Source organism: Solanum dulcamara, chromosome 12, assembly GCF_947179165.1.
Source record: "Solanum dulcamara chromosome 12, daSolDulc1.2, whole genome shotgun sequence".
Lineage (NCBI taxonomy): Eukaryota > Viridiplantae > Streptophyta > Magnoliopsida > Solanales > Solanaceae > Solanum > Solanum dulcamara.
Genome location: NC_077248.1, coordinates 37,625,636 through 37,653,626, shown reverse-complemented (window position 1 = coordinate 37,653,626; position 27,991 = coordinate 37,625,636). Strand labels below are relative to the sequence as shown.

Below are 27,991 nucleotides of genomic sequence, written 5' to 3'. Positions count from 1 at the left end.
GCCATATTAAAAACTCCTTTTATTCAACGTTCACGACAAACCAGCTTAAGTACTTCAAGGTAATTACTTATATAAAGATTTTTCATGGAGAAATGACATGGATTAGAGATACGATGTACAGAAGAGAAACAATGACCGCAGCAGTACAGCGAGAGGGACAGCAACATACTCATTTAGCCTGCGGCGACGGCGACGACGACGAGGAGGTCGCCGGCGGCTGCGGTGCTGGAGGTGGAGGAGGAATGAAGTCCATAGAAGACTCTTCTCATCACATTGGCTACGACCAGAACCACCACGCGCGTTCTCACGCGCTCCACAACGGCGCCGATGGTACCGTGGCTACTACCGCGGCGGCGCCGAATGGTGTGGAAGGCGTTCCGCATAACGCTCTGTATGTCCCTGGCTCGGAAATGGTTAGCGGAGGAAGTAGCGATCAGCTTACGCTGTCATTTCGAGGCGAAGTGTTTGTGTATGATGCTGTTTCTCCTGAAAAGGTGCTTCTTTGATTTAGGTCTTTCTTCTTGTTCTTGTACAATAGTTAGACCTTTACTTGTGAATCTTGATCGCATTTTTGCAGTGTGTTTTGCCCAAGTGAATTACTATTTGAAGTATGTCTACATCTGTTTAATGTGTTTCTGGATGAAGCTATTGGCTCACTTAACATGACAGTTCTGCTTAGTATTAGGTTGATACCACGTGGATTACTTGGTTTCTAAAAGCATAGGTTAAACTAGGAGGGTTTTGTTAGAGAGTCTATGGCACGTAAGACATCTCCCATTAATAAGGCCTTTGCTTAGTATATTCATGGATAACATTTAATGGTTTCCACAAGGACTGAAAAAAAATTAAGTTTTGTACGACATATAAGTCCAGGAAAACATTCACTTTAATGGAATGAGCGTGTCCAAACAGAGCAAAATGTCTATTGAGGATCCATATAACAAACTGTAACTAGCTTGGGATTGAGGTGTTGTTCATGTTGATTTTGTAATTGAGGTGATTCAAGACTTGGGAATTGGTAATTTCTAAGATTTGATTGTATGTGAAAGATGAGTTGGTATGCAAAGTTGATTAGCCTTTCAAGCAAAGAGGTCAACCAAGGTTTTTGCTTTTCCAAATATAGGGGTGGCTCTTAAATTTAAGAACTTAATGGATATGGGTGGACTTTTATCTGGCTTAGTTTGTTTGAATTACTGTCTGCTTATCAACAAGCATTGTGATGAATCAATCTTGAAATCAATTATGTCTCAATCCTGATGAAGTCAGCTAAATGAATATTCTATGATCTTTTCCGCTCTAATTAGGTTCTTTTTTGTTGGAAATGATGAATAATTTCATCTTAAGGCAATCACTATATGGATAAATAATGTTTTTTTTTTATCACCATTGATTTTCAGGTTCAGGCAGTGCTGCTGCTGTTGGGGGGATATGAAGTCCCTGCTGGCATCCCTACTGTCAATATGGCTTCCCAGAGTCATAGGGTATGCATTTTTACTCCCTTCTGTAGTGTTCTGCTGGTTTGCAATCATTTACGGTTCTTCTCTTGCAATTTCCATAGGCTTCAAGTGAGGGTCCTGGAAGATTGAATCAACCGCAACGGGCGGCTTCTTTGAGTCGTTTTAGGGAAAAAAGGAAAGAAAGATGCTTTGATAAAAAGATTCGATATACTGTTCGGAAAGAAGTTGCACTTCGGTAATAGAACTTAATTTATTTCCTTAAAGATCACGTTGGAAGTGTTGGATAAACGAAATTCTTCCATGTTTGATGTACCACAACTAATCACTAGTCGTCTCCACCAATTTTCATTACGTCTCTAATTGAACTTACCACTAATTTAGTTAGAATTGGAGTATTAAATACACTTATTTGATGCTTTACATTCGTCAGTTCTTGTTGCTCTAGAGAGCAATGTGATGGAGTGTGTGAGAACAACAAAGAATTGCCTGAAATGTTAGCAAACTGTTTCCATATGCTTCGTAGAAGAAAAGTGACAACTTGCTCCTTGTAAGACATATTGTTATGATACCTTTCTGCCAGTTCTAGCTTTTCGCTGAATGCTAGAAGTTTCTGTTAGTGCTGTGCTGCTAATTGTATGGTATAAATGAGTTAAGTCTCCTGCTTTTAAGTTGGAGTGGGTAAGACTAAAAAAAAAAAACTGGAGTGAGTGAGATATAAATCAGTTGGTTTTTCCTTTCCCTGATATATCAGTGGTTTATTATTTACTTAGTTTTAGGTATACTTTCAAAAACCTCTCCTCAAGTTTGGCTTCATAATGCTTACCTGCCTCATGGTTTACGGTATTACACTCATCTCCCTTATAAACAATGCAACTGTACAAGTTATAACTCCTTTGGAGACTTTCTTCTTTTCCTCTTCTTTTCTAGTTTCCTGTTTTTCTTTTTCCTGATTTATCGTGTTCAAACTGTTGGTAATGGATGGTTCTAACCTATTGCAAGGTTTTCCCCAATTTTCAGCTATCTAATTTTGCTGGTAAACAGGTAAAGTCCTAAGTTTCTTAAGTGATGCTTGACATTTTCCATCTCAAACACTGAAAAACATAAAAATCCTCAGCTAGCAAATTTACATTGACTAGGAAAGTATGGATGTCTTCAAATTAAGGGCAGTTAATAAAGTTTGACATTGGTAAACTTGGATTATACATGATTTTTATTACTTAAAACTAGATTGGTTACAAAAAAATCAAATTAAGGAAGGTTGGTGTTATCTCAAAGCATAAGGGAACTAAGGGGTCGTATGGTGTGAAGGATAACATCAAATAGTTCCGGTATTAAATTATAGTGTCACTTAATTTGTTGTTTGGTTGACAAGTCTGGGATAACTTATTCCGGGATTAATAATTAGTACCGGGATAAGTTATCCCTCCTCTTGGGTGGTATAGTAATTCTGGGATAATTTATCCAGGGATAAAATAGAGAAAATGACAAAAATATCCCCTTAAATCCTTTTTAAATTCTTTTTATACATCACTTTTTACATTAATGTATATTCACATTATTTTTAATATCATGTATAATAACATTTACAATCTTCACTACTCCTTATTTTTATGATAATTCTTTATATTTTTTAATTAAAAATTAGACTATACAAATATAATTTTATTTATTAATTAATTTGACTAATTCTTAAGAGTGATATGTGCTTAAATGAAGTGATATCAATAATAAATATAACAAATTTAGGATGAAGGTTTTATTTTTAAATACATATGGTACTATCATGGGAATGCACACGTAAAAATATTTAAGTTAAATAAGATGAAAAATTTATTTTTAAGAATGAATCACTACAGGTTGCAAAGAAACGGTAAAAAACTAAATAAAGGGAAAGATATTTTTGTAAGGGGAGCCTTGGAGTAACTGGTAAAGTTGCTGCCATGTGACCAGGAGGTCACGGGTTCAAGCCTTGGAAACAGCTTCTGGCAGAAATGCAAAGTAAGACTGCGTACAATAGACCCTTGTGGTCGGGCCCTTCTCCGGACCCTGCGCATAGCGGGAGCTTAAGTACACCGGGCTGCCCTTTTATATTTTTGTAAACAAACAACTTGCTCTTAAAATTTATGCTATGCATATTATTTTGAATACAACAAACCAAAAGATTAATAAGAAATAATCCTAGTATAACTTATCTCATCATAACTAATCCCAACATAACTTATCCCATCATAACTAATCCCATCATAACTTGTATTCAAACCAAACGACCCCTAAGTGTTATAAAGGGAACCTGGTGGGAGTTCTATGAAATTATCCCTTAAGTTTAATTAATTTATTTATTTTAATCAGGATACATTGGGTACTAATTCATGATTCTCTTGTGGTATATGGACGTCCAGTAAACAAACTGCATGCTCTAAAAAACCTTTTGGGAAATGTAGATACCACAATGTTGACAAACAAAATCAGCTATATGTTGCATAACAAAGTATTAGAAAGTTATGGAGATATGCCATCTATCCAAAGTGAAAAAAAAGAAAGGAAAAACTTCAGCATATGCCTCTTAGCTCCAGCTGAAAGGGATTCAGTGCTGTAGATGGTGATGCTTTAGCCAAAGTAATATCCATCAAGCAGAGGAGGGACAGAGAGTATTATAGTGGCAGAGCATGGGCAACCCTCCTGTCAAATGAAAAAGCAGATGTATTTAGTGGAAGTGAACATGAACTGAAAAATTTAACCATAAATAAGCCATTGCTTGACATGTGAATATGACAGTTTAATGCCATGAGTGGATATGCACTTTCAGTGACATGATCATTGGAGGAAACTTTGAAGGAGCCTAATGGCATTTGCACACTAGAGTGACGCATACCTTGTCAATCTGTTGACTTCACTCAGAACCTGCAGTTCGATTTGGTGGGTAGATTCTGGGTTTCAAGCTGGTCGTGGTAATATGTACAAACATTATATTAATGGTAGTGAATGGAATCTTCCATTGGCTTATCTCTCATGTAAGGCTTGTTTCAATCCTCATTTCACGGGCATGTCATTTGGAACTCTCCTCCTATGGAAGTAAAATGGCTCTTGCTAAAAGATGTTTATAGTGACATCTAGTTGTGGGCTTGTGACAGTGTAAATGTTGTGGATGCAATATCTTTCTCTTTCTTTCTCTTTCCCCATATGTTTTGTAGGGAGGTTACTTGGTTCTTTTTCTTCTTCTATTTGAAGCTCTAAAGTTCAGGCTTTGCCTATTCTTCGACGTGCAGGGTCTAGTTAGGGTGCTCATTCAAAGTAATTTTGGTCAAATTGATCTGTGGTCTATTGCATCTCATAGTTCTTGGATTTGTTGTCAGGATGCAGCGAAAAAAGGGTCAGTTTACCTCTTCCAAGTCAGTATCTGATGATGCAGCTTCTTCTTCTGCAGAGGGGAATGCAGGCTCTAGCCAAGAAGAACAGGAAGCATTGTGAGTGTCAGACTTCTCTAGATCTGTAGTTGTTTGCGTTTCTGTTCTGTTGATTAAGTCCGAAAGCAATAGTGATAACCAGTTGACCCGTTATATACCAGAATATCCAAACTTTATGTGGTGTCTGTGTTGAACTGATCAAATCAGACATACAGCAGCTGAGATCTTATTTTCTTGTTTTCTCAACAGATGTAGACATTGTGGAACTAGTTCGAAATCCACTCCTATGATGCGTCGTGGACCAGCTGGCCCGAGGTCACTTTGCAATGCATGTGGACTTACGTGGGCCAATAAGGTTAGTATTGAGTTTGAACACTATACACATTGGTTTTTTCAGTTGTCAGTTCACATAATGATAATTGTGTCTTGACATTTTGTTCCATTTATACGAGCCTCATTATGCAGAATAGTATTTGTGTGTTACGTTATACTATTCTCTTGTTCTTTGATTAAGGGATAAGCAGTGATCCCTTGACCAAATTTGGAAGACATTATTTGTTGATGTAAAAATGGGTTAGGTAGGAAGGTGTGATTAGCACCCAAAGGTACGGCCTAGTGGTCGATGTAGTGAGAGGTGAACCATGAGGTCTCAAGTTCGAATGTAGTAGATGCAAGAAGCTCCAAATGATTTCATTCCATCTACCTAAGTCTTGGTGAGCAGACTACCAAATAATTGTGCTGGTGAGAGGTAACATGTACTCGTGGAATAATTGAAATACACAGGTTGGCTCAGACACCCAGCGTTTAGGGAACCGTAAAGCGGAAAAAAGTGAAAAGGCCTTGCTTCACGCTTTAAGCGAAGTGCTCGCTTCATTGAAGTGAAGCACAATATAAAAGAAAAAAGACCAAAATAAATAGTGAATATATATAAGCAAAAGTTCAAATTAAAAACTAAAAAGTAGACATGACAAAATCCTACATACACCATAAGACAAGCAGAATTATTCATGGTTCAACATCGATTTTTATTCTTCTACAATTCTACTTCTACGTGATTGTCAAAATCTTGTATTCCTCTATTATCATTATATTGCTCATCATCTTCTTCTACTCCATCATCATCTTTTTCAACTTCATCAATTAGGGACAGACTTGTAACTACTTCTTTTCCCCCCAATGTGAGCTTGAAGTATTTCCCTTAAACTAGAACGGTTTTCCTCAACCCCACTTGCCTTCGCAGCAACACCCCAAGTGAAATTAGAATCTCCCTAAAAAATTTCTTCATGTTTAGCATTCTTAACTTAAGTAAGCCATTCATTGGCATCATCAATATTGTCCAAAAGAATTGGATAAATCACTCTGCGAGCGTTGTAACGACGCCTCAATATTCTATTGTATTTTATGAACACTAGGTCATTGAGGCATTTGAGGGTTAGTTTATTCCTCTTCTTGGAAAGAAGCTGCAAATAAATTGTGGCAAGTAATAAGTAAGAGGTAAGATAATTGAGATATAATTTAGTTATCTCAATATAATAAATCTTTCCTCTAAGTTCTTACATGTTCAAACATGCACGAGTTTCATTCACACCCCAATGAGCTACAACTAAGACTTAGAACTTTGATGGTGAACTTTTTTAACTCGGGAGTTTCTGAGCCATAAAACCTCCACCATTCAACTATTAAAGTAGATCAATTATTCAAAAATAGCAAGTATAAAGAAACAACTTAAATGCTAAAGCTAGAAAGAAACGTAGAAGCACTCATTTACCAGGTGACTTCTTCGTTGTTTTCTAATGCCATTTGTAATCTAAAAAGTCTATCGGCACTCTTGTAAGTGCTAATCTCATTTGTTATTGAATCTTGAACATCTTCTTCGGCGACCAACTTACCAACACATTGATGGAATCCCTTCCACACTTCTTTATCCATTAAATCCTTCTCACAATTATCATAAGAGAGTGATGGGTTCAAAATATTCCCAGTTGCATGCAAATGTTGGTGAAGTTGATCATTCAACCTTTTATCAATATCTCAAGAAACTTCGCATATTTATGCTCAGTAGTAAATGTCGCTTGAATATCTTTCTTAGCCGTATCCATTGATTCATAAAGGTACTCCATTGGTGGGTTTTGCTCCCCATCCACCAAACGAAGTACATTAATCAAGGGACCACCAACTTTAAGAGCATGCACAACATTATTCCAAAAGGTATAAGAAAGCATTATGCATGCAACTTTTTTTTCTGTCACTTTTGCAAATTTACTTGTGTTTTATTCTTCTGAAATGAACGAGCTTCTCAAAATTGGCCTTTTGTGTGTGCATGCTATGCAAGGTCTAGAAAGCAGTAGCAAATCTAGTCTTGCCAGGTTTCACTAAATTTTTTTGTTTTGTCAATCTCCTCATCTTATTAAATAACAAAGGCGAATAATGTAGGGATGTACCCTAACCGCCTGTGAAGGGTCTTTCCATGAAAATGTCCCCAAAGATCAAATTTATGCAATGAGCTGCACATGGAGTCCAATATATGTGCAGGAACACTCCCTTCAACACATTATTAACATATAATAAATGTTACCCTTCAGTTTAGGAATCTATTATTAGTTTCCTATATTTCAGCTATTGGATGTTATACATAGTTAGTCATCTGTACTATTTAGGACTTTAGTAGTTTCTTGTATTCTAGGTCTTCTTTTGGTTTGTTCCTAATCGGGTCAGTATTTTCAGTTCTGTATTTGCTTTATATAATGAGCATGTTGTACGTGAATAAAAGTATCTCTTCTCTTCTGTATCTCAAACCTTTATATGGTATCACGAGTTGTTTTTCACCTAACAAAGTTCTAAGTTTCTTATTATCCACCCACCACCAATGGCACCCTCAATTACCAATTCCGATGCAACTAAACCTACCACCATTGTTCAATTCAACTTGGTTACCCAACTTTCAATTAGACTTGCTAGCACCCATAACTTCTCTCACTGCGGAAGGCACAAGTGTCCATACTCATGAGAGGACACAATCTTTATGGATATCTAGATGGGACTATCCCATGCTCCTGTCGAGACCACTACCACAAACAACAGGCAATTGCCAACCCCTATTATGTGAATTGGTTTCGTCAGGACCAATTGATCCAAAATGCAATTTTAGCGTCAGTAGATCCAAATCTTGCTGCCATTGTAGCCGTTGCAACCACTACCAAAGCAGCTTGGGATTCCCTCCATACTGCTTATGACAATTAGTCGCAAACTCACATATTTAGCTTGCGTGATCGCCTTGCTCGTCTCGCCAAAGAGAGTCTCCCTGTAACGGACTATCTCAACCAAGTTCGATCTCTCTACAACTGTAGGAGCTCATGTCACCAATGCCGAACTCAATTGTCAAGAGTTTCACTACTATTGGACCAAAATATCGAGAAATTTGAGCACCAAATATTTTTGCAGGACTTTCTAGGACTAGACAAGGATGGAAAGGACTCAAGACATATTTTACTAAATTGCTCCTCCCTACGAGAGGATGCACTAGATTTGATACAACAATAGTTAATGGTGAGGGAATAACAAGTACGGCAGCAAGATTGCAAGCACAATAGTTTTCCTACAAAAGAGGATTGTGCTTCAACTTCCCGAAGGATGGCTTGCCAAGCTAGTCGAACAGTAAATTTGATCATAGATGTAAAAGGTTTTCCCTACAAATGGGCTAGCTTCAACATCCTCGAGGACGACTTGCTAAGCTACTCACTTGGGAAAACTTTTATACTACTACATATTTAGCTGTTATAATTCAAAGAACTATTGTACTTGTAGCATATTAACATGCCAAACATTTCCTAAACGTATGCTAAATTAAGGATCAACCTTTCCATATCTTTTCGAAGAGAAGAATAAGAGCAATTTAGAAAGCACAAATTTATTTGATATAGCAAAATTTTCAATAAGATTATTCTACCCCCCTAAGTTCTACACAACTATTATAAGACAAACTTATCTTACATAGCACAATTATTTTTCATATCACACATATCTACATACGGGTCCCATAAACATGTGAAGAGATCTAATGAAAACATGAAGCTAGCGTTTGACCATACATTCCCAAATATTTTTGGCAAGTCATTTTTGGGTGAAGTTTCACCTTGCGTTTGGCCATAGTTTTTGGTCATCAAGCATCATCTGATGGGGCAGCGTTTGAGGGTGTTAATGGTGGGCTTGCGTATCCTTCATCCATGTTTCTTCTTGGAAAGTTCTTCATCTTTCAGGCTTCTTTTTAACGACCTTATGTAGTAACATCTTCTGTTGCATGGTCATGGTCCTGCCATATTGTGCTCCAACGTTTGTGAGTTTTGAGATTGCACATTTAATCTTATACTTGTGATTGCTTGAGTCACCTCATCTCGGGTGGTTTTATATGGTACTTGGTACTCCTTTGGTGCTTGCAACTTTTTCCCAGTGGGGATGGTTATCGTTTTAATGCTCACTCCTTTGGCCATATTTTCTTTGCAATGCACTTGGTTTGTAGGAAAATAAATTTTTGCTTCTCAATATTCATCTTGTAAGGACAAAATTGAGATAGAAAATTCTAGTAGAATGAGATCTCTAGCTAAGTCTGACATAGCCGACTTGTGGGATTGTTATTGACTAGAATTTCTCCTCAATGATCATCATGGTTTGACTTGCCAACATCTTTGGCAGTGATGAACGAAAGGCTTGTTTCAGACGAGCATATACACCTAATTCAAAATATATTTTTGCCATTTTCTGAAAGTGAATATCAATGACATTTCTGTCAAATGATACACACTTCATTTCGAAGAACTGTCGTTGGAACTTTTCTTGCCTTTGGCCAGTATCTCCATAGAATACCTCATGTAAGATTTTCTGATGTTGGAAGCAAAATCTTGGGACGTAAGGGAGGTATTTTTATCTTATATCCCAGGGAATTCCTCCGTTCTCTATGAATTCTAGAGAACCTTTATAAGACCCCGGAAGTTGGAAAGTCAAAGGAAAGCAAAAAGGCAGAAAAATTCTTCTAGTGCAGCTTTGTATGAGCCCACCTATGGCCCGTACAAGGACCTACGGACCGTAGGAAGCAGTCGTAGGTTGGGCTTGGGGAATTGGGAAATTTTTTTACGAAGTATGAGTTCCATCTACTAGTTGAACCTACAGACCGTATAAGGTCCTACATTGCATAGAGAGAAGTCATAGGAAGGGTCCTAAGGCTTGGAAAATTGACTAAATGTTAGGTCACTTGATGAGAGGGTCCTACGGACGGTAAGAAGTTCTATGGTCCGTAGGTCGGGGTTCAAAGACTTGATTTTTGGAATTTTGGAAGTTGGCATGACGAACCCTTTTGACAGCCCTTAAGTATTTCTATGAACCATAGACTAGGGTCGTAAGGTCAAGGTGCAATTTTCAGTTGTTATTGTTTTGGTGCACAACTTCTACGCACGAGTCGTGGATGGATCGTCAAAGGACCTACGACCCGTAGGTCCTAGTCGTAGGTCACTTTCGACAGATTTTATTCAGGGTTATTTTGGACATTTTCTACCCTCTTAACTCCTAAACTATGTCGTTTTGGACTATTTTGAACGTCCTATAACTACCCAAACCCTTCAAACCTTCCCCATTCCCTCAAGGTCAAGTTCAAGTCTCCAATCTTAGAGCTTGCATTAGGGCTTTGATTATCAAGGTATGTGGGAATTCACGAATGGATTTTCTTTCATCCATTGTCTCCCAAAGTATCTCTGTTTTCCAAGTTCAATTTCATCCAGTTCAAGTAAGGTTTTATATCGAATCTCATGGGTCCTTTCTATTTTGATTCACTTGATGTTGTTCTACCTTATTATGTATGAATTTACTAAGATACATGATTTTTAATTGATTCATATGGACCCATGCATTATGTCTATGATTTTCACTTATGAACTACAAATTATGATCATGAAATTGATGAAAGATTTATGCATGTTTACGAAAATGATGAAGTATGTTTCAAGGATGTTTTCAAGTATGTATCAATGAATTGTGAAAGGTTTTCTGACAATATGAATTAAATCATGATTTAGATGCTTAGAAAGGTAAGTGTCTATGAATTATATGTTATGAATCATGATTTGAAAGTCTACTCTTATATGATTTTATGATGTGGATTAGTATATGATTATTGTTTTCCTAATGTTATGTTGTTTATTGATTTTATTTATTCTGTTAGGATTTTTTTTTATGGGAACAGACCCTACACGAGGCTCCCACCTCTCGTGCATAGTCAGTGGTTGAGCGTCACCCCCAAGCCTTAACATAAATAACAAAACAGAAAATACAAGGAGGGGGACATAAACCTTACCTCCGATCCTATGTTGGTTCATAAGTCAGCTAACCTACTAAGGTCGGCTAACTCATCCCCAATACAAAAGGTGCTATCTAATAACTAGAAAAGCAATAAACCTATGAGAGGACTCCTCTCGATACACTTCGACTAAGAAAAACGTAAATGAGGGAGACTCTCCCCTTCCATGTGAATACAATAAAGTAACCTACACTAGTCCTATTCAAGTAAGCTACATATCATACATAGCTAAAATGAAGAAGGGCAAGTATACGAAACTTCTATTTCGCATGGGTCGGGAAAGTTATTTTCATCTTTGTCTTTCTTAATCTTGTAATACCGAGGTTGTCAAGTTGTGGAAGAACATTGTCCCTGCAGACTTGCAGCTGCTATGTCAAGGGTCTGTGAGTGCTCCTCTTGTTGAAGAGTGAATGCTGAAGAAGTTGATGACCAAAAGATGACCTACCTGCAGCTTCAGTTCCTGTCCCAATGTAGCTAAGCAGCTATGGATGTTGTTGGTGTTGCAGCCTGTTGGTGTTGCCTGTAGCTTCTTGTGTTGTAGCCCATCTACCTGTAGCTTCATCTTCAAAGTCTGTAACTTCAGGTTCAGCTGTGGGTTGAGTTGTTGTTTGGTGTTGCATTTCTGCAGTGTATATGAAATTGTTGTAGTTTTGAACTTGTTGCAACCACTCTTCTTGTTGTTGTTGGTTCTTGGATGTTGTATAATGAGTGTTGTACTCATTCTTGCACCTCCAAGGCAAACTCCAAGCTGTCAAAAGTTGCACCATGCCACTGCTATACCAAGAAGCAATTATGGATGGTGTGGTGCATGTTTGGCTTGTTGTTGCATTCTGCAGGTTGTTATAGGGTGTTGATATTGAAGATCCTGTTCTTGGAAGCTGCTGCTGTGTAGAGTACCTGCACAATTAAACAAACAAGAGGATAATTCCAATTGCTGGTTCAAGTGTTGTAGCTCTGCATCAATCTTGCATCTCCAAGGCCTGCTCCAAGTTGTCAACTGATGCACCACGCTACTGCTGCTCCAAGGGCACAATGAATTGCTGATCTCAGCTAACAGCAATGCAACCTTGTACCTACAGAGAAAAAGCAAAGCAGACACCACTACTCTAGCTCTTACATCTAAATGTAAGTTGGTTGTTCTATGAAAGCAATAAACAAGGGAGACTCTCCCCTTACAATAAGAAATAACTAGGTTGAATACGAAAGAATAAACTAAATTATACATAGAAAGTCTATTACACAGTGCAAGGGAGATCAGTCACGGAGGTTGTTTAATTCTTTTTAGGCTTTTCCTTCTAAAACTTGCCATTCCTAGCTTGTCCATCTTGATGTAGCCCTTTGTTTCCTGTGGTAGCTGCTGGAAGTTGTGGAAGTGTTGTGTATAATTGAACATGTGGCTGTATTTAGATAAGGTATCTGCAGGATGGTTTGCTTCTCTGAATATATGTTTGCAATGAAATAGTTCCAAATGCTGGACCAAAGACTGCAATTTTGCAACATATCTGTGAATGCTCCAAGGTGGTTTGAGGTCTTGTTTCAGCCACTTGGTCAATAATTCTGAATCAACCTCCAAAATCACTCTACTATAGCCATGTTGGAGACACCAAGTGATGCCAATAGTTGCTGCCTGCACTTCTGCTTGGTTGTTAGTACCCAGTCCCAATGGAGTTGCAAAGGCATATATTAAGTTTCCATTGTGGTCTCTTAATATTCCTCCTGCTCCAATTTTCTCAGGGTTGTCTAATGCACTCCCATCAGTATTCAACTTCACTGTGGAAGGTGGAGGTCTGATCCACATAACTTTGGTCACTCTCATGTCATGTTGGCAGTTCTCTACCATAGTAACCAGCTCTTTCCAGCTCTGTGGCCATTTAATGTAAGGGTAAGCATTGCTTATCAGCATGTAGAGATCTTTGACTATGGAGAACTTAACTCTAGTAACACTAGATTTCTTTCCTCCATATTTACTTGCACATCTATTCTTCCATATATGCCAACAAACAAAGATAGGAGTGGCCTGCAACATGAGTTTATGAGCATCATTATTGGACTTGGCAGTCCACCACTTCATCAGGATGCATCTCAATGGGCAGGTCCCTTGCAGGATCCCCCAGGAACTGGAGAATTGTTGCCAAATATGCTTGGCAAAATTTCCAGAAGCAAATATATGATCTACATTGTCCAATCCAGGCCTGTAACAGCAAGAACATGCTGCTGGTGCTGCTCCAAATTGGATAATTTTATCATTGGTTGGAAGCTTGTATCTGAGGGCTCTCCATAGTAGAAAAGAAACTTTGAAGGGAATATTGATGTGCCAAGTGTTGCCACCAGTTAAGGTCTTAGGCTTCTTTTTTCTAATTAGTTCCCATGCAGATGTACAAGTAAAACCACCATGAGAATTCAATTTCCAGCAAGCTTGATCAGGTATGTGAGGTTTGTACATAATGTCTGTGTTAAGGATCTGCTGCACCAGCTGGGGAGGGGCTTGTTGTCTAATTTTCTGCACATTCCACTCCCCATTCTCAAGGAATTCAGAGACTGTACTATTGTTGAGTCTTGGAAGATAGTTATTGTGATTAGCTAGTGGGCCAATACCCAGCCAATCATCCCACCAAAAACTGCAGGTACCTGAGTTGATGTGCCAATGTATATGTGGCTCAATATAAATTTTATTTGCCATCATATGTTTCCACATAATAGACTGACCTGTGTCCCATTTTTTGATCACTGGGTGTGCCCTTTGGCAGTACTTAGCCTTCAGAAATTCTCCCCATAAAGTCTTCTTGGACCTGAAGGTCCACCACTGTTTGTATTGCAAAGCTAAGCACACCTCTTGTATATTTTTCATGCTAATTCCCCCTTCCTCAACAGGATAGCTGAGAGTCTCCCAGGATGCCCAATGGTATTTTTTCTTCTCTTTGTCCCATCCCCAGAAGAAGTCTGCAATAAGGGCCTTGATCTGCTTCATAGAGGTAGTAGTAGGTCTGATTGCAGACAACAAATGGATTGGTAGTGATTGCAACACAGACTTTACCAATGTTGCTCTACCTCCATAGCTTAACACTTTAGTCTGCCATCCTCTGATTTTGCTTAGAACTTTGGCCACCATACTTGTATAGTATATGATTCTCTGTCTTCCAATGTAGAGTGGACATCCCAGGTAAGTAATGGGACCATGTGTACACTTAAAACCTGTGATACTGCTGATTCTATCAATAACTTCTGCAGGAGTGTTCATAGGAATCAGGAACTGACTTTTATCCTTGTTAATAAGCTGGCCTGAATTATTTTCATACACCTGTAGAGTCTTGGTGATAAGTGTTAGTTGTTGGTAGATGTGAATATAATCACATTATCTGCAAAGCTCAAGTGATTCACTTAAGGACCCTTTCTTTCCATTTGGAAACCAGTATATAGGTAGTGTTGGTGAAGATTATTCAGCATCCTGGAAAGAACTTCAGCTCCTATAATGAATAAGGCAGGTGATAGGGGGTCTCCTTGCTTGAGACCTCTTGTAGAATGGAAAAAACCATGTCTTGCACCATTAATGATCACTGAATACCAGTTGTTTGACATGATCCTCCAAATCATATCAATAAAGACTTCCCCAAATCCCATCCTCCTCATGACCATACAATCGAATGACCAAGAGACCCTATCATAGGCCTTGGCCATATCCAACTTGATCACTACATTGTCCCCAACCTTGGGCCTCTTAATATTGTGAATAATTTCCTGGGCCAACATTATGTTTTCAGATATACTCCTGCCTTTAACAAATCCTGATTGATTATCACAGATGAGTTGAGGTAGAATAGGAGTAAGTCTGAGGCAAAGGAGTTTGGATATAACCTTGTTAGTGAAGTTACTGAGGGAGATGGGCCTGTAATCTGAAAGTTTGTTGGGCTGTCCAACCTTAGGAAGTAGAACCAAACAAGCATGTGATATATACCTGGGAATATAGTGACCATTGAAGAAGTATTGCACTAACTTCAGTAGGTCATCACAAATGATATCCCAGCATGAGTGAAAGAACTTGCCACTCATGCCATCTGGCCCTGCAGCTGAAGTAGGACTCATAGAAAATACTACTTCCTTTAACTCATCCTTGGTAGGTAGGGAATGTAGTAATTCATTCTGTTGATCATTAACTAGCCTTGGGATGCATTTAAGCACATTTTTATTGATTTGTTTCTCCTCAGCAGTAAATATTTTCTCAAAGTGTGCACATGCTGCACTTGCAATATTGTCATCACCCTGGATGGAATTACCATGTTCATCACTGATCTGATGGATGAACAACCTTCTTCTTCTCCCTCTGATGATGGCATGGAAATAATTGGTATTGGCATCTCCATCTTTGAACCAATGCAACTGAGTTTTTTGTTTCAAAATAGACTGCTCCATCTTCAAGTACCTAATATACTGGGCATTGATCTGATTTAGCTTGGCCCTATTATCTTCATTGTTGTCACTGATGATATCTTCTTCAGCTTGTCTCACTTGTTCCTCAAATTGTTTGACTGAGGCAAATATATCCCCATACTGATTTCTGGACCAATGGCTAAGAGTATTAGAAACTCTTTTCAGTTTTTGATAAAAGATCCTCATTGGATTTCCATCCACAGGTCTTTCCCAACAAGATCTCACAGTAGCAAGAAAGTTTTCATTTTCAACCCAACAGTGTAAGAACTTGAAATATTTGATAGTATTAATTTGTCTTTCAGTGCATTCCAGCAGAAGAGGACAGTGATCAGAACCTGTAGATGCCAGGTGATTAAGAGTGGTCACAGGCATGACCTCCAACCAAGCATCATTGACCATGGCCCTGTCAAGTCTCTTCCATATTCTAGCCTCTGCATCTCTTTTGTTGCACCATGTGAATTGCTGTCCATGAAAACCAAGATCAGTGAGTCCACAAGCTTCAATGACACTAATGAACTCAAAGCTCTTGTTCATGTTATAAAGCTGCCCCCCCATCTTTTCTTCAACATCTGTGATCACATTGAAGTCTCCAATGGTACACCAAGGTTCCTCCATACTAGAGAATTGAAGCATCTTTTCCCATAACTCTCTTCTCATATAGTCTTTGCATTTGGCATATACAAAGGTAATAAGATATTGATTAGGCCAAGCTGAATGCTTGAACTTGCAAGTGATCTGCTGTTCATCCTGATCCACCAGGTTGCACACAATGTCTTGGTTCCAGAATAACCATATTTTGTTGTTGGATTTGTTCATAGCATTATCCATACCTAACTGAATTCAGTGGAAGTGAAGCTGAGCTTTGTTGGAGAAAGGTTCCAGCACTGCAATCATGGAGAGCTTGTGGTAATCTTTCAACCTCTGTAATCTGTCTAGAGCACCCTGAGTATCAATACTCCTAGCATTCCAACAAAGTGTACTAATCATTGAGGTTTTTGAGATTTAGACCTTGTGTTGATGATGCTTTTGATAGCAACATTAGTAGTATTGTTGATGGTACTCTGCTTATTTTTCTTCTTTTCTTGCTTGCTTCTTGGAGATGGACCATTCTTCTCATTAACCTGCTGTACCACAGCTGCCATGGTGGATCTGAAGGCCTCCAATTGATCTGCCTGCTGTGTTTCCTCCCATTGGTCAGGGTCTTCCTCATCTTCAGACAGAGTGACCCTGTATTCATCAGTCAAGTCCTCTGAGATGTCTCCTTTGCTAAGAACATGCCTTTCATTAGATACATCTTGAACTTGTAGAGGGGTAACATAAATGCCTGTCTGTTCTGGCACAAGAGCATAGTTCACACTTGGCTGTCCTGTTTTCATATCCTGGATAAGTTTCTTCCTCATTGCATCCCTCTTCTTCTTACTGAGAGACAATGTGGATTTGTTATTGAGGATCTGAGTTTGTGCTCCAGTGTTTGTTTTACTGATATTTGGTGTTTGATCATGTCCCATATCTTGTTCATTAACCTGCAGCCTATCCTCAGAAGCCTGCTGAGCCTGCTGAGCATCAGATTGTGGAGCCTGATCCTTGTGAAACTGAATGTTGTGGCTGGTAGCGGTTTGATTACCACTATCAGCCTCAGTACCCTGTAGTGTTTCCATAGAATTTTTCCTTCTGATATTACCTTCTTCCTGGACCTCAAGTTGATGTTCCTGCAGCTTTGATCTGCTAGAAGTGTGAGGAGTGGTTGCAGGGGTTGTAAAGTCATTCCTATGGTCATCCAACTGAGATTCCCTCCCCCTGGTAACCCCTTCCTGCATGTTAGTAGGTGTCTCCTGACATCCCCCATCCTCACCTCCATTAACTACTTCAGCAGCATCAGTGACAGCAGTTAAAGCATTAAATAAATTACTGGGGGAGCCTTGGGGGTGTGGGAGCATTGAGTCAATACCTGGGCAATTCCTTGCTGTAGTATTGACCTTAGCAGTTGCAGACATGGTCTTTTCCTTGTCCTAATCCACTTGATTCAAGGGATAATGGGGGCTGGGATTTGCTATTCTATGAGGCATAGGGGGTTGTCTCTGGACTCCAGAGGCAACATTACAGCTTTGAGGATTATAAACATTAATATTAGAGGTCATACCTGTTTGTTGCATGCTCCTGGCTTGCTGATTGTCCTTTGTGGGAATTTGATGAGTTTTAGAACTTTCTCCTTGGTGCATCATGCCTTGTTTACTTTGTTGGTGTGCTGCTTGTTGGTGAAGCTGTCCATTTTTCTTGCCCTTCCTCTTTTGATTTTGCCACACCTCCTTTTCTTGTAGATTTTCTCCTGCGTTAGCATTAGCAATATGTGGCTGCAGTGTAGCAGTAGGTGTTGAAGGGTTGTTCTGCACTTGTAGCTTGGCAGGTTGTGATTGTTCTTGGCCTTTATCCTTGATTACTGCAGCTTCTTCTTGATTTTTCTTTTTCCTGTTTTCTTCCTCTCTTTTCTTCACTGTGCAGGCATTGAGGGTGTGACCCTGGTGCTTGCAGTGCTGACAATATTCAGGCACCCCTTCATACTGAATTGGTTGCCATCTACCTTTGCCATTCACATCTTTTTCAAAACCCATCCAGACATGTTGGGGTCTTTGCTTGGTAAGATCAACTTGAACCTTTACCTTAGCTACGCTACCTCTAGTTTTCTTGTATGTTGCCAAGTCTAAGAACAGCACTTTCCCAACTGGAGACAGTAGAGGTGTGACTACTTCCATACAATAACAATGCCAAGGAAGTTCTGGTAGGATTGCCCATATAGGGACCAAAGGAGTTTCCTCTTCTGGTTTAAATGTGGGAGTCCAAAGTTGCAGTCTCATAAGTTGGCCTTGGATGAACATTTTTCCTTTTGACCACACTGTTGAGTGATCGAACTCATTGTCTAAATCAATGTATAAGTGTCTAGAATTGAAATGAGTCAGCTTCACCCCTCCTTTAAGTTCTGTTTGGAGAATAAACTCCTTTCTAATTACTTCCATTCTTGGCATAGTATGTGTAAACTTCCCAATAAGAGTGTATTTACACCTACCTGCCAGATTAACCATGAAGTCTTCCTCTGTAAACAATACTGCAGGGTATCCTTGTTTTGTAGTGATTTCAGGAGGAGAGATATGTATAGGAGCATTCTGCATAGTTTCTTGGGCTCTAAGCCTAGTAACAAGTGTATGGGTCACAACAGGATTTGGTGGAGTAGGATTATTAGGATTAAAAGTTCTTATTTGGTTGGTGTTTTGGGGTGCAGGATTATTTCTATTAGCCCAGGCCTGAGGCACCACATGATTAGGAGGATTAGGAATATTAGTACTTGGAGTTCTAATTTGATTTGGATTTTTGGGACCTGCATTGCTTCCATTATTCACAGTAGAAGTTTTTTTAGTGGTTGTGAGTACAAAATTGTTAACACTATCATAGGATTGGTATTTGGTACATAAGGTCTTTGGGCAGATTGAGTATTCACATTTGGTTGTGTAGGTTGTTGGTTTTTATTGTTGTTTGTTTGCACATTTCCAGGGGATGTATTCCCTTGTTCAGTATGTTTAGCAGCAATATCCACTTGATCAACTGAATCCTGCAGCACCTTATTATTCTTGATCACCTCTAAATGCATCTCAGTAGTGCTAGCATTAGTAGCCTTAGCAGTCTTGTCATTTTGCAAAGCATTAAACTTTAAATTGACATTATTGTGGTCAACAGTTTTAGCCTGCATGTGGATACCATTGTGCACATGATTAACACCTAATATAGAAGAGTCAGTAGTCTTACCTGATAATCCTTGTGCTGAACTGCTGCTGTTATGATTGATATGATCAATTCTCATAGTCATGTGTTCATGGTGATCCTTATCTAGATGATCATTTATACTCTTTTGAATATTTTGGTATTGTGTCACCTCCCTTTGTTGCTGATATTGGTTTTGAGTCAATGCATTATTCACATCTTGAATAGGCCTGTCACTGTGTTCTTCACTTTGACCGTCGTTTTGACGACTTTTCAAATTTGAACTTGTTGGTGAAGATTCGAGTGACCCTCTGTGGCTTGGAAGTTGCGTAATACTCTGATGAACAATTTGGCACTGGTCCTTCATCAATTGGTTCACCTGAGCTCCGGTGACACCACAGTAGTCTTGACGACTTTTCAAATTTGAGCTTATTGTTGAAGATTCAAAGTACCTTAAGTGGCTGGTAGGGTGCTCATCACCATTGTGTTCATTTTGAGACTGGTCTTGCGTCGTATAGTTGGCTGGAGCTACGGCTCCATCACTCTTGTCAGTGGTCTTGGAGATATTCGAAGCTTTTGGTGAAGATTCGAGCTGTGGCTCCATGCTAAGAAGATGCACATCATCATTGTGGACATTTTGGTATTGAATTTGGTCGAATTTGGTCGCCGGAACTCCGGCGCCGTCACCAGTGTCATCGCCGACGTTCATATCTTCGGTGAAAATTGTCCCATCAGCTTCGTGATGAGCTTGTGACCAAACCCCAGTAGGTCCGCTGGGTTGTATATCACCGGAGCTGCGTCGAATGTGGAGGCGTAGTGGTGGCGATTCTGGACTACTTCTTCCAGAAATCGCCTCATCATTTCTGGCGATTGATGCTATTGTTTCCTTTGATTTTTGGACTGTATGTAGTCCTTTTGATGAGGATTCATCTCCTCCAATTCCTTTTAGATGAATCAATCCACGATTTTGCAGATACGTTATTTTTTGAAAAATTTTCAGCTCCTCATCAGTGACTTGACTATTGATCGCTTCATTGTTTGGCTGATGTGAGAAGCTATACTTGGAATTTGAAGCTGTAATAACTTTCATTGGATTCGTCTCAACGGGATCTTCGTTCCCGTCTTTAGATTGAAATTTTCCGACGTCCGGAGGTGGGTCCACCCACATTTTGACTTAGTACTGAGAGGGCTTGAGGTGGAGGCTTGGTAAGGGAGTCTCTAGTAGCAACCTCTAGTCCCAAACTACGTGCCCCCATAGGTTGTCTTAAATGACTTAGCTAGTGGATCCACAAATAGCTCATGATGATAATGATACGGAGTTTAACTTGGCAAGTAGCCTCTCCTTTTTCGATGTTGGAGTTACATCGAACTCCATGTTATATCTCACATGGTTTTATTGTCGATTACGGTCCATATTCCACAAAATGACTATGTTTTCTTACAAGCTTTTGAATGATGTCTTTTTATGATGCGTTGACCTTATATCATGATTTTATGATTTACTTCACGTTTTTCAAGGAAATTGGTCATGCATCTTGTGTTCATTATTATTATGTCCTTTTATTCACGCTATGCATATTTCTCACATGTTTAGTACATTCCATGTACTAACAAATACTTTTGCCTATATTGTTTCATAATATAAGTCACGACGCTTTTGCCCATTCTCGTAGTTAGCGCAGGTTCTACTCAGAGTTGCTAGTTTTGGTGAGTCCTCTTGTTTCGAGGGCGTAACCACTATGTCATTTCCTTATATTCAGACTATTTCACTTTTTACGGTTTGGGTAAGCTAAGGCTTGTCATATGCCCCCGTTTATAGTAGCAGAGGCATTGTCAGACTAGACGAGTATGTTTTTATTCATTTCGACAATGATGTTTGGGATTTCTCTTTTATCAAGATTTCTATGTTTGAGACTATCTTTTGCGTTTAAAGTTTACTTTTGATTTCATGCCATGTATGTCATGCTATGTATGCTAAGAGACTTGGTTGGAGTCCCTCCGAATTCTAATTGCCGTGTCACGACTAGGGTCTAGCTTGGGTCGTGACAACCTTGAAGTGAATTCAGATAGGATCAGCTACTTTTCCTGTTTAGCCAATTTTGATAGGATCAGCTACTTGCTTCTGAGTCTTCTTTGATAGGATCACTATCATGTGAATCTTGAGTACTGGATCCTACGATATCATCTTCCTCTAGGCCATAGTGGTTCGGTACTACTTGATCTGATATCATCAAGGTATTTGCGTCTGGGTCTTTTGAACTTCCCCAAACTCTTTCTTTTGGACTACTTTTGAGCTGCAATGGAGTCCTTCCTTTTCCACACCAATTTTGCAATGTCAAATTCAGGTTCATCTTGTTGTTTTTGAGTGAAAAACACAGGGTCTTGTGAAATGGAGGGAAAACAGTATAGGATGGTCCAAATTAGGTGGTTTTTGGGGTAACTCTTTGAGTCCTTTGCGGTTCAAAGTGACCATGTTTCAGTTGTTGTATTTGTTCTCTAATGGCAGCCATCTCTTTTTGTTATTGTTGAAATAAGTGGAAAAGTGAGGTGTCTGGTGGACAAATTTCATACTGTATGTTTGTCAGTCTCAATTCCAGGGCTTTGATAAGTCCATCATGTTGAGAAGATGCTTGTTCCATTTTTTTCTCAATCTCTCCACTTTTCTCATCATTTTGTTTTGAGTGTGAGCAACATTTCTAAGATAATTGCAAATAATGGTTAACATTTTGTTTTGATAGATTGCATTCTCAGATTGCCAATTGATTGTTGCTTCTACATCGTTTGTGGGTGGTTTTTCTCCGTTGGGCAGGATAGCATTCCACTTCAGAATTTTTGGTGCGTGGCTCATGCCATCTTTTTGAAAAGGTTGTTGAATGGAAGAGGTTTGACTGGAGCTTGAAGGGCTCATCATGAATATATGAGGTTTGGGATCATTTGTGGTTGGGAGCTTGTATTATGTGTTTGGGCTAGGTAGGGTTGACCAATTTTGGGGTTTGTATGAAACAAGAAATTCATATTTTCCTGGGCGGCTAATGAACCAATAGATGAATCTCCATTTTCATACTTTTTTTTCAGAACTCTTTTTGAGATTTTTATCCTTTGTTCTTTTTCTTTGGTATGGTTCTTTTCCCGTGATGTTCATCCAATTCAATTTCATCTTCAAGACATTCTTGATTGTCACACTCAATATCTTGTGTGCAATGTCCTGTGAAGGGACATTTGAACCACCTTATATCACTGCCTTCCTTATTGAATTATTTTATCAAATCATGTTCACTCATGATACATGAGAGATTTAACGAGAATGTTTCTGGGGCATTTTCTGTTATATGAGTGGAAGCAGGTTGGTACATTTGAAAAGTGAATGCTGTTTTATTTGTTTTTTAAAGATGAGAGTGTTCAAAACTTATAGAAACTGTTTTGTCATGTTTTTTGACAAAGGTTGATTGAGAGTATTGGAGAGGTTCAACTAGTTCTGTCAGTTTTTAATAATTTGTAACCCATGAATTAGGAAGAATTTTGACTAGTTCTTCTCTAGCTAGTTGCCTTGGGATTTGGGTGCACATGGTAGCTTCGTTGGTGGCGTCTACATTTAAAAGCAAAGCATTTTCTCCACGTGGAAGAGAAGGATCCATTGTATGATTTTGAACCCACCAAGCTATTTTATAATGTAGAGTAGTTTGTATAACATCTCTAGCTTGTGGAACCCCCTAGATTTGGACTTGGATCTTTAGCGCCTCCGTCAAATACGGATCATACATGTACATGTTGAAGTTTGGGAATAAAGTGACAAAAATTGTCCCAGCATTTAGTGTAATTTCTGTGGTACCCAGATTTGCATGTTGGCACTCATTGTATCTGGTATGAAGAAGTGAAAGGCGAGCTACAACCAGTTGGCCTTTCCTTCCATGATATGTCAATGCAGTCACAATGGCTCCAAAATGGATATGGGTCAAACCATGATTTTTCCACTATTTAGGAAAATCCTCAGGAATTTGTAGAATGATAAACTGCATGAGTTGCAAGTATAGTGTGCTGGTCAAATTTTGAGGCAACAACGTATTCTTTAACTCCTTCAGGCTTCTGTTGGACCAAGGAACAAATTTGTAAACCACGGAGAGCATGTCTTTTTGGCAAAAATGGAATATGGATTTAGGAGGGGCAAGTAGGTTGAAGACACTTTATTTTCATTGGGTATAGTATCTATTTCATAGAGGTAATCATATTTATATGAGAGGATTTTATTAAGAGTAGGAGACATTTATTTTTGCAAGGGACTTACAAGGATTGGGCGAGGATGGAAATGTCTCAGACGTCTCAGATTGGGCGAGGATTTTCTTTTTGTAGTTTTTCTACTATTTTGGTTACTAGTGCATGCTTTCTCTAGAAACCTTCATAAAATTTATTACTTTATTTAAAAACTATAAGGGTAATTTTTAATCCCCATTAGTATTTCAACCATCATAGTATAAATGGAAAAGGGTAAAATATGCCCATAAACTATGTGAAATGAATAAAAATGTCCTCAGTTGATAGTTTGTTCCAGAAATGTCCTTGCCTTCAATAGTGTGACCCAAAAATGCCCCTTTTCAAATAAATATATATATTTCTTTTCTTTTTAAATACATTCTTTTCCTAATGATATTTTTTTTCAATTAGAAAATATTTATTCTACTTCGATTTGAAAAAGATTATCAAATAAAATATTTTTGTATTAGAAATTTTTAATCGTTATCTAAATAAAAATGACTAACAGGTTACTATGATCTTATATATATGACGTATATTATCAATTAAAAAGGTACACATAGTTATTCTATTTTAATTGTTAAAATGAGATTACGAAGAAAATAAAGATTATTTCCTACTTATTTATAAGTTAAAAGTGATTTTAAAAGAATAGAAACAAAAATATGGTTCTTTAAAGGTTATGTTTTTATCGGAATGCCCTCATAGTAATACCGTCTTTAATTTTCATTTAAATAACGATAATATTTCTTTGATGAAATAGAAAATATTGTTTATTTCTTAATATTTTTTACGAATTGAAGTAGGATAAATCTTTTCTAATGAAAACAAATCATCGTTAGTAAAAGAATGTGTTTAAAAAGAAGAGAATTAATATATTTAATTGGAAAAGGGCATTTTTGACTCATTCAAGTAACAATAAGGGCATTTTTGGACTCAAGTATTGAAAGTAAGGGTATTTTTGGACCAAACTATCAACTGAGTGCATTTTTGTTCATTTCACATAGTTTAATGGTATTTTTGACCCTTTTCCGTAGTATAAATATATATAACCATTCAACAAGACGACATGCATTAGATTAACAAGGTTGTACCATATGACATAAAAACATGAATTATGATTACAAGGAGAGGAGGATTTTAAAAAATGATATTATGTGCTAAAAAATAAAAAAGAAGTAGAAGCAATGGTGCATAATTTTTTTTTACAGGAAGACCATATTAAAGAAAAGGAAGGTCAAACTGGAACTTCAAAAGGTAAGATTTTTGTTTTGGAAAATCAAAACAAATTCGAATCATTTTTATGTTTTTGAAATTTTGAGTTATTTTCCTCTAGAACCAAGGGTAGGCTGTCTACATCACACCCCTTGGGGGTGCATCTCTTCATCTGACTTTGGCACCCTGCTAACACGGGATGCTTTGTGCACTAGGCTACCCTTTTTAAACCAAGGTGGTTCTTCCAAACACCAAATTGCCCAAGGTTCATACTCGCTATCTCAAAGATGACCCTATAGCTCCAAAGCACATCCCAAAGTTTATAAGCCACCTTGTGAGGTTTTGACTTCAGATGTCCTGTCATACATGTTTAATTGATCCTTTAAGCTGCATATGAAAAGGTGAAGTGTAGAAGCAGACGGAGACAAAATGATGAGCTCCAAAGCACATCCCAAAGTTTATTAGCCACCTTATGAGGTTTTAACTTCAGATGTCCTGTAAAACATGTTTAATTTATCCTTAAAACGGCATATGAAAAGGTGAAGTATAGAAGCAGATGGAGAAAAAAATGAGAGAAGAGTTGAAGGACGGATGAAATCAACTCTACTGTCTCCTGGTTTTGCAAGAATATTGGCTACATTATTAACCACCACCAACAGTTCTTCTACATCCTCCCTCCTTTGCTCACTTTTCGTTAAACTTTATCTTTTATATATGTAGTTAATTCTTCCTGACGGTCTTAGTTGGTTATTGTTTCTCTTCTATATTCACATTTTAATTTAGTGTCACACTATGCTTTGAATGGATTATCTGTTTGACTTACTCGCCATGTCTATTGGCTCTGCAACACTGCTAGGACCTTTAAGCAACTATTTTGCAGTTTTACTTTGTAGAGAATGTATTCTTTTTTTAAAAAAAAATTAAAAAAAATCTGTGGTTAAGCGTGCCTATTCTTTTTCCGTTAGGCTATTGAACTCAACATTAGGAATTATCCTTCTCCATCGGCAGTATTTTTCCGCTTTTTTTGGGTTGAGTGGAGATGATAAAACTAGATATATGACCTTTCTGTCACTGAGATCCCTTTTCAGGGAGTTGCTTTCTATGAGGAGCTTTGTAATTGCAAGATGCATACTTGCAAAGTGTTGAAATGTTTTCTGCTTCAAAAGTTGACAATGAAATCAACCATCTTCTGAGTTGGTAAAAATAAATGGGTAAAGTAGTTTTTTCTGCAAAATAATAAAACTACTTGATCCTATTTATAATACACTAGGTATGTTGTTGGTACTATTTATAATAAAAATTAGCCTGCCTTATACAACAACAAAATACCTATTATAACTCCACAAGTGCAGTCTGTGGGGAGGGTAAGATGTATGCAGATGCTTACCCCTACCTTTGTTGGTTATAGAGGCGATGTACATACCTTGCTCCAAAAAAGGGTAAAAAAATACCAACTACAAAATTAGTTCTTTAAATGACTTAAATGAGTTGTATATACTTCCTGCTTATCAGTAATCTCGGCACTGAATGTGTAATGTTATGCTTTCACAAATCAAGTTCTTCTAGAAATTGATTACCTCCTAGGTGGTGAGTGATCTCACTCTTTTAGTGTTTAGTAAGTTACTTCCCTTCAATGCTGGTATATCTTTTTATTCCTACTTACAAAAGTTGAATTCTGGAATCGTATATTTGAATATGTTATTTTCCTTTTGCCACTTTTTGCTTCTTCTCCTTTTATTTCTCTGTTAAAAGACTCATCAGCTAGCTCTTTGGATGCTTTCTTCAAAATAGCCCTTCCTCTATCAATCACATCTTGGGTTTTTGGTTTTCTCTATGAAATGAAATGTTGTATTCTTATCCATTAAGTTCATGAAATGTATGTTGTTTTGCTTTTAACACTCTTTTGCTCTCAACTTCTATTTTTAAGTTTTGATGCAAGTTTTAATCAGAACTTAAAAGTCACTTCTTCCATCATGTCCAATCAGTAATCTGGTTGTATGAGTGGGGTGATGTTACTTTGCCTTCCTTGTGAATTTTGCAGGGGATTTTAAGAGATCTTTCTAAAGTTTCAACTACAGGATCGCAGGAGCATTCTGTGAAATCTAGCGAACAGGTGCATCTCTCTCTCTCTCTCTCTCTCTCTCTCTCTCTCTCTCTCTCTTTCTCTCTCTCTCTGGTGGGGCTACGGATATCCTCCGATATGTAATCTCTGGTAACCTAAACTAAACTTGGTATGATATTTTCACTGCTAGAATAATGGTGAAGCTGATGGATCAGATGTTATGGCTGCTGCTGGTATCATGACTTCAGATGATGAGAACATTGTGCTACCGTGTCAACAATGATAGAGAGCTCTTACTTGTGGTCTCCTCTGGTGGTGTTGAACTAAAATATCATGTGTCTAATATCTGCCAAAGTTGCATACTTTTGTACATATGATACTGTAACTCAGGCAAACACATGAATGATGTTGTTGCTGAGATTTTAGGTCATTTCATCATATAGGTCGATTCTGCTATTTAAATGTAATTAATTTTGAATCTGCATCCGAGATCTATACAACTCGTTTAAGCACTAAAGCATTTTAAAATAGTATTTGATCCATGATAAAAGTGTAGTGAAAAACTTAACCCCAATATTCTTGGAGTCGGAGCCTTTTTTTCACACTATTATAGATATGAAAGTACTTGTAGTTGAAATTTGTGGGTACGTTGGCACCAATCTGCTATACACAAGTTACTCATTATGTGAAAGAACTATAACTAGGGTGAAAAACTGAGGATATCACAGACAGATAAGTGAACATCAAAGGTTTGCACACGAGAGAGACTAAAAGATAATTGTAATATTATGGAAAATTGAATTTAGGATTAATGTACGTGTCATTTAATATCACTTGAAGGTAATTAGACAGATTCCGATCAGTTTTCTGTAGATTTGCTTTCGTTGCATTTGATCGACAAGTTGATCAAATTGGACCAATTAATTAGAGTAGATATATTTAGACACGTACGCACATTTTAATGCCCCCCCCCCACCCACTTTTAGGGGTATGCAAAAACTGAACCGATTAATAAATTGAACTGACAAAAATGCTATTGAATTATTGTTACTAGATTATTGAGTTGACGGGGGTTTGATTGTTTTTT

General features: G+C 38.0%; 1 protein-coding gene across 7 annotated transcripts; it reads left to right on the top strand.

Moving 5' to 3' along the window:
• The first annotated feature begins 27 nt into the window (after window positions 1-27).
• On the top strand, window positions 28-27,478 carry LOC129876323 (GATA transcription factor 24-like). 7 transcript variants are annotated; one of them, XR_008763355.1, is made up of 8 exons: window positions 28-494; window positions 1,398-1,481; window positions 1,559-1,692; window positions 4,811-4,921; window positions 5,111-5,216; window positions 11,562-12,329; window positions 26,884-26,955; window positions 27,095-27,155. XR_008763355.1 is itself a non-coding variant. In XM_055951735.1 (7 exons), exons 1-7 carry the CDS (start codon window positions 93-95, stop codon window positions 27,185-27,187), a joined length of 1,002 nt encoding a protein of 333 aa, XP_055807710.1. In that variant the 5' UTR covers window positions 28-92; the 3' UTR covers window positions 27,188-27,478. The 7 variants fall into 7 exon arrangements, 2 of the variants coding, with proteins under 2 accessions (XP_055807710.1, XP_055807711.1); XR_008763353.1 differs by lacking the exons at window positions 11,562-12,329; window positions 27,095-27,155 and adding exons at window positions 17,948-18,033; window positions 18,129-18,263; XR_008763354.1 differs by lacking the exon at window positions 27,095-27,155 and adding an exon at window positions 17,948-18,263.
• The last annotated feature ends 513 nt before the right edge of the window (window positions 27,479-27,991 follow it).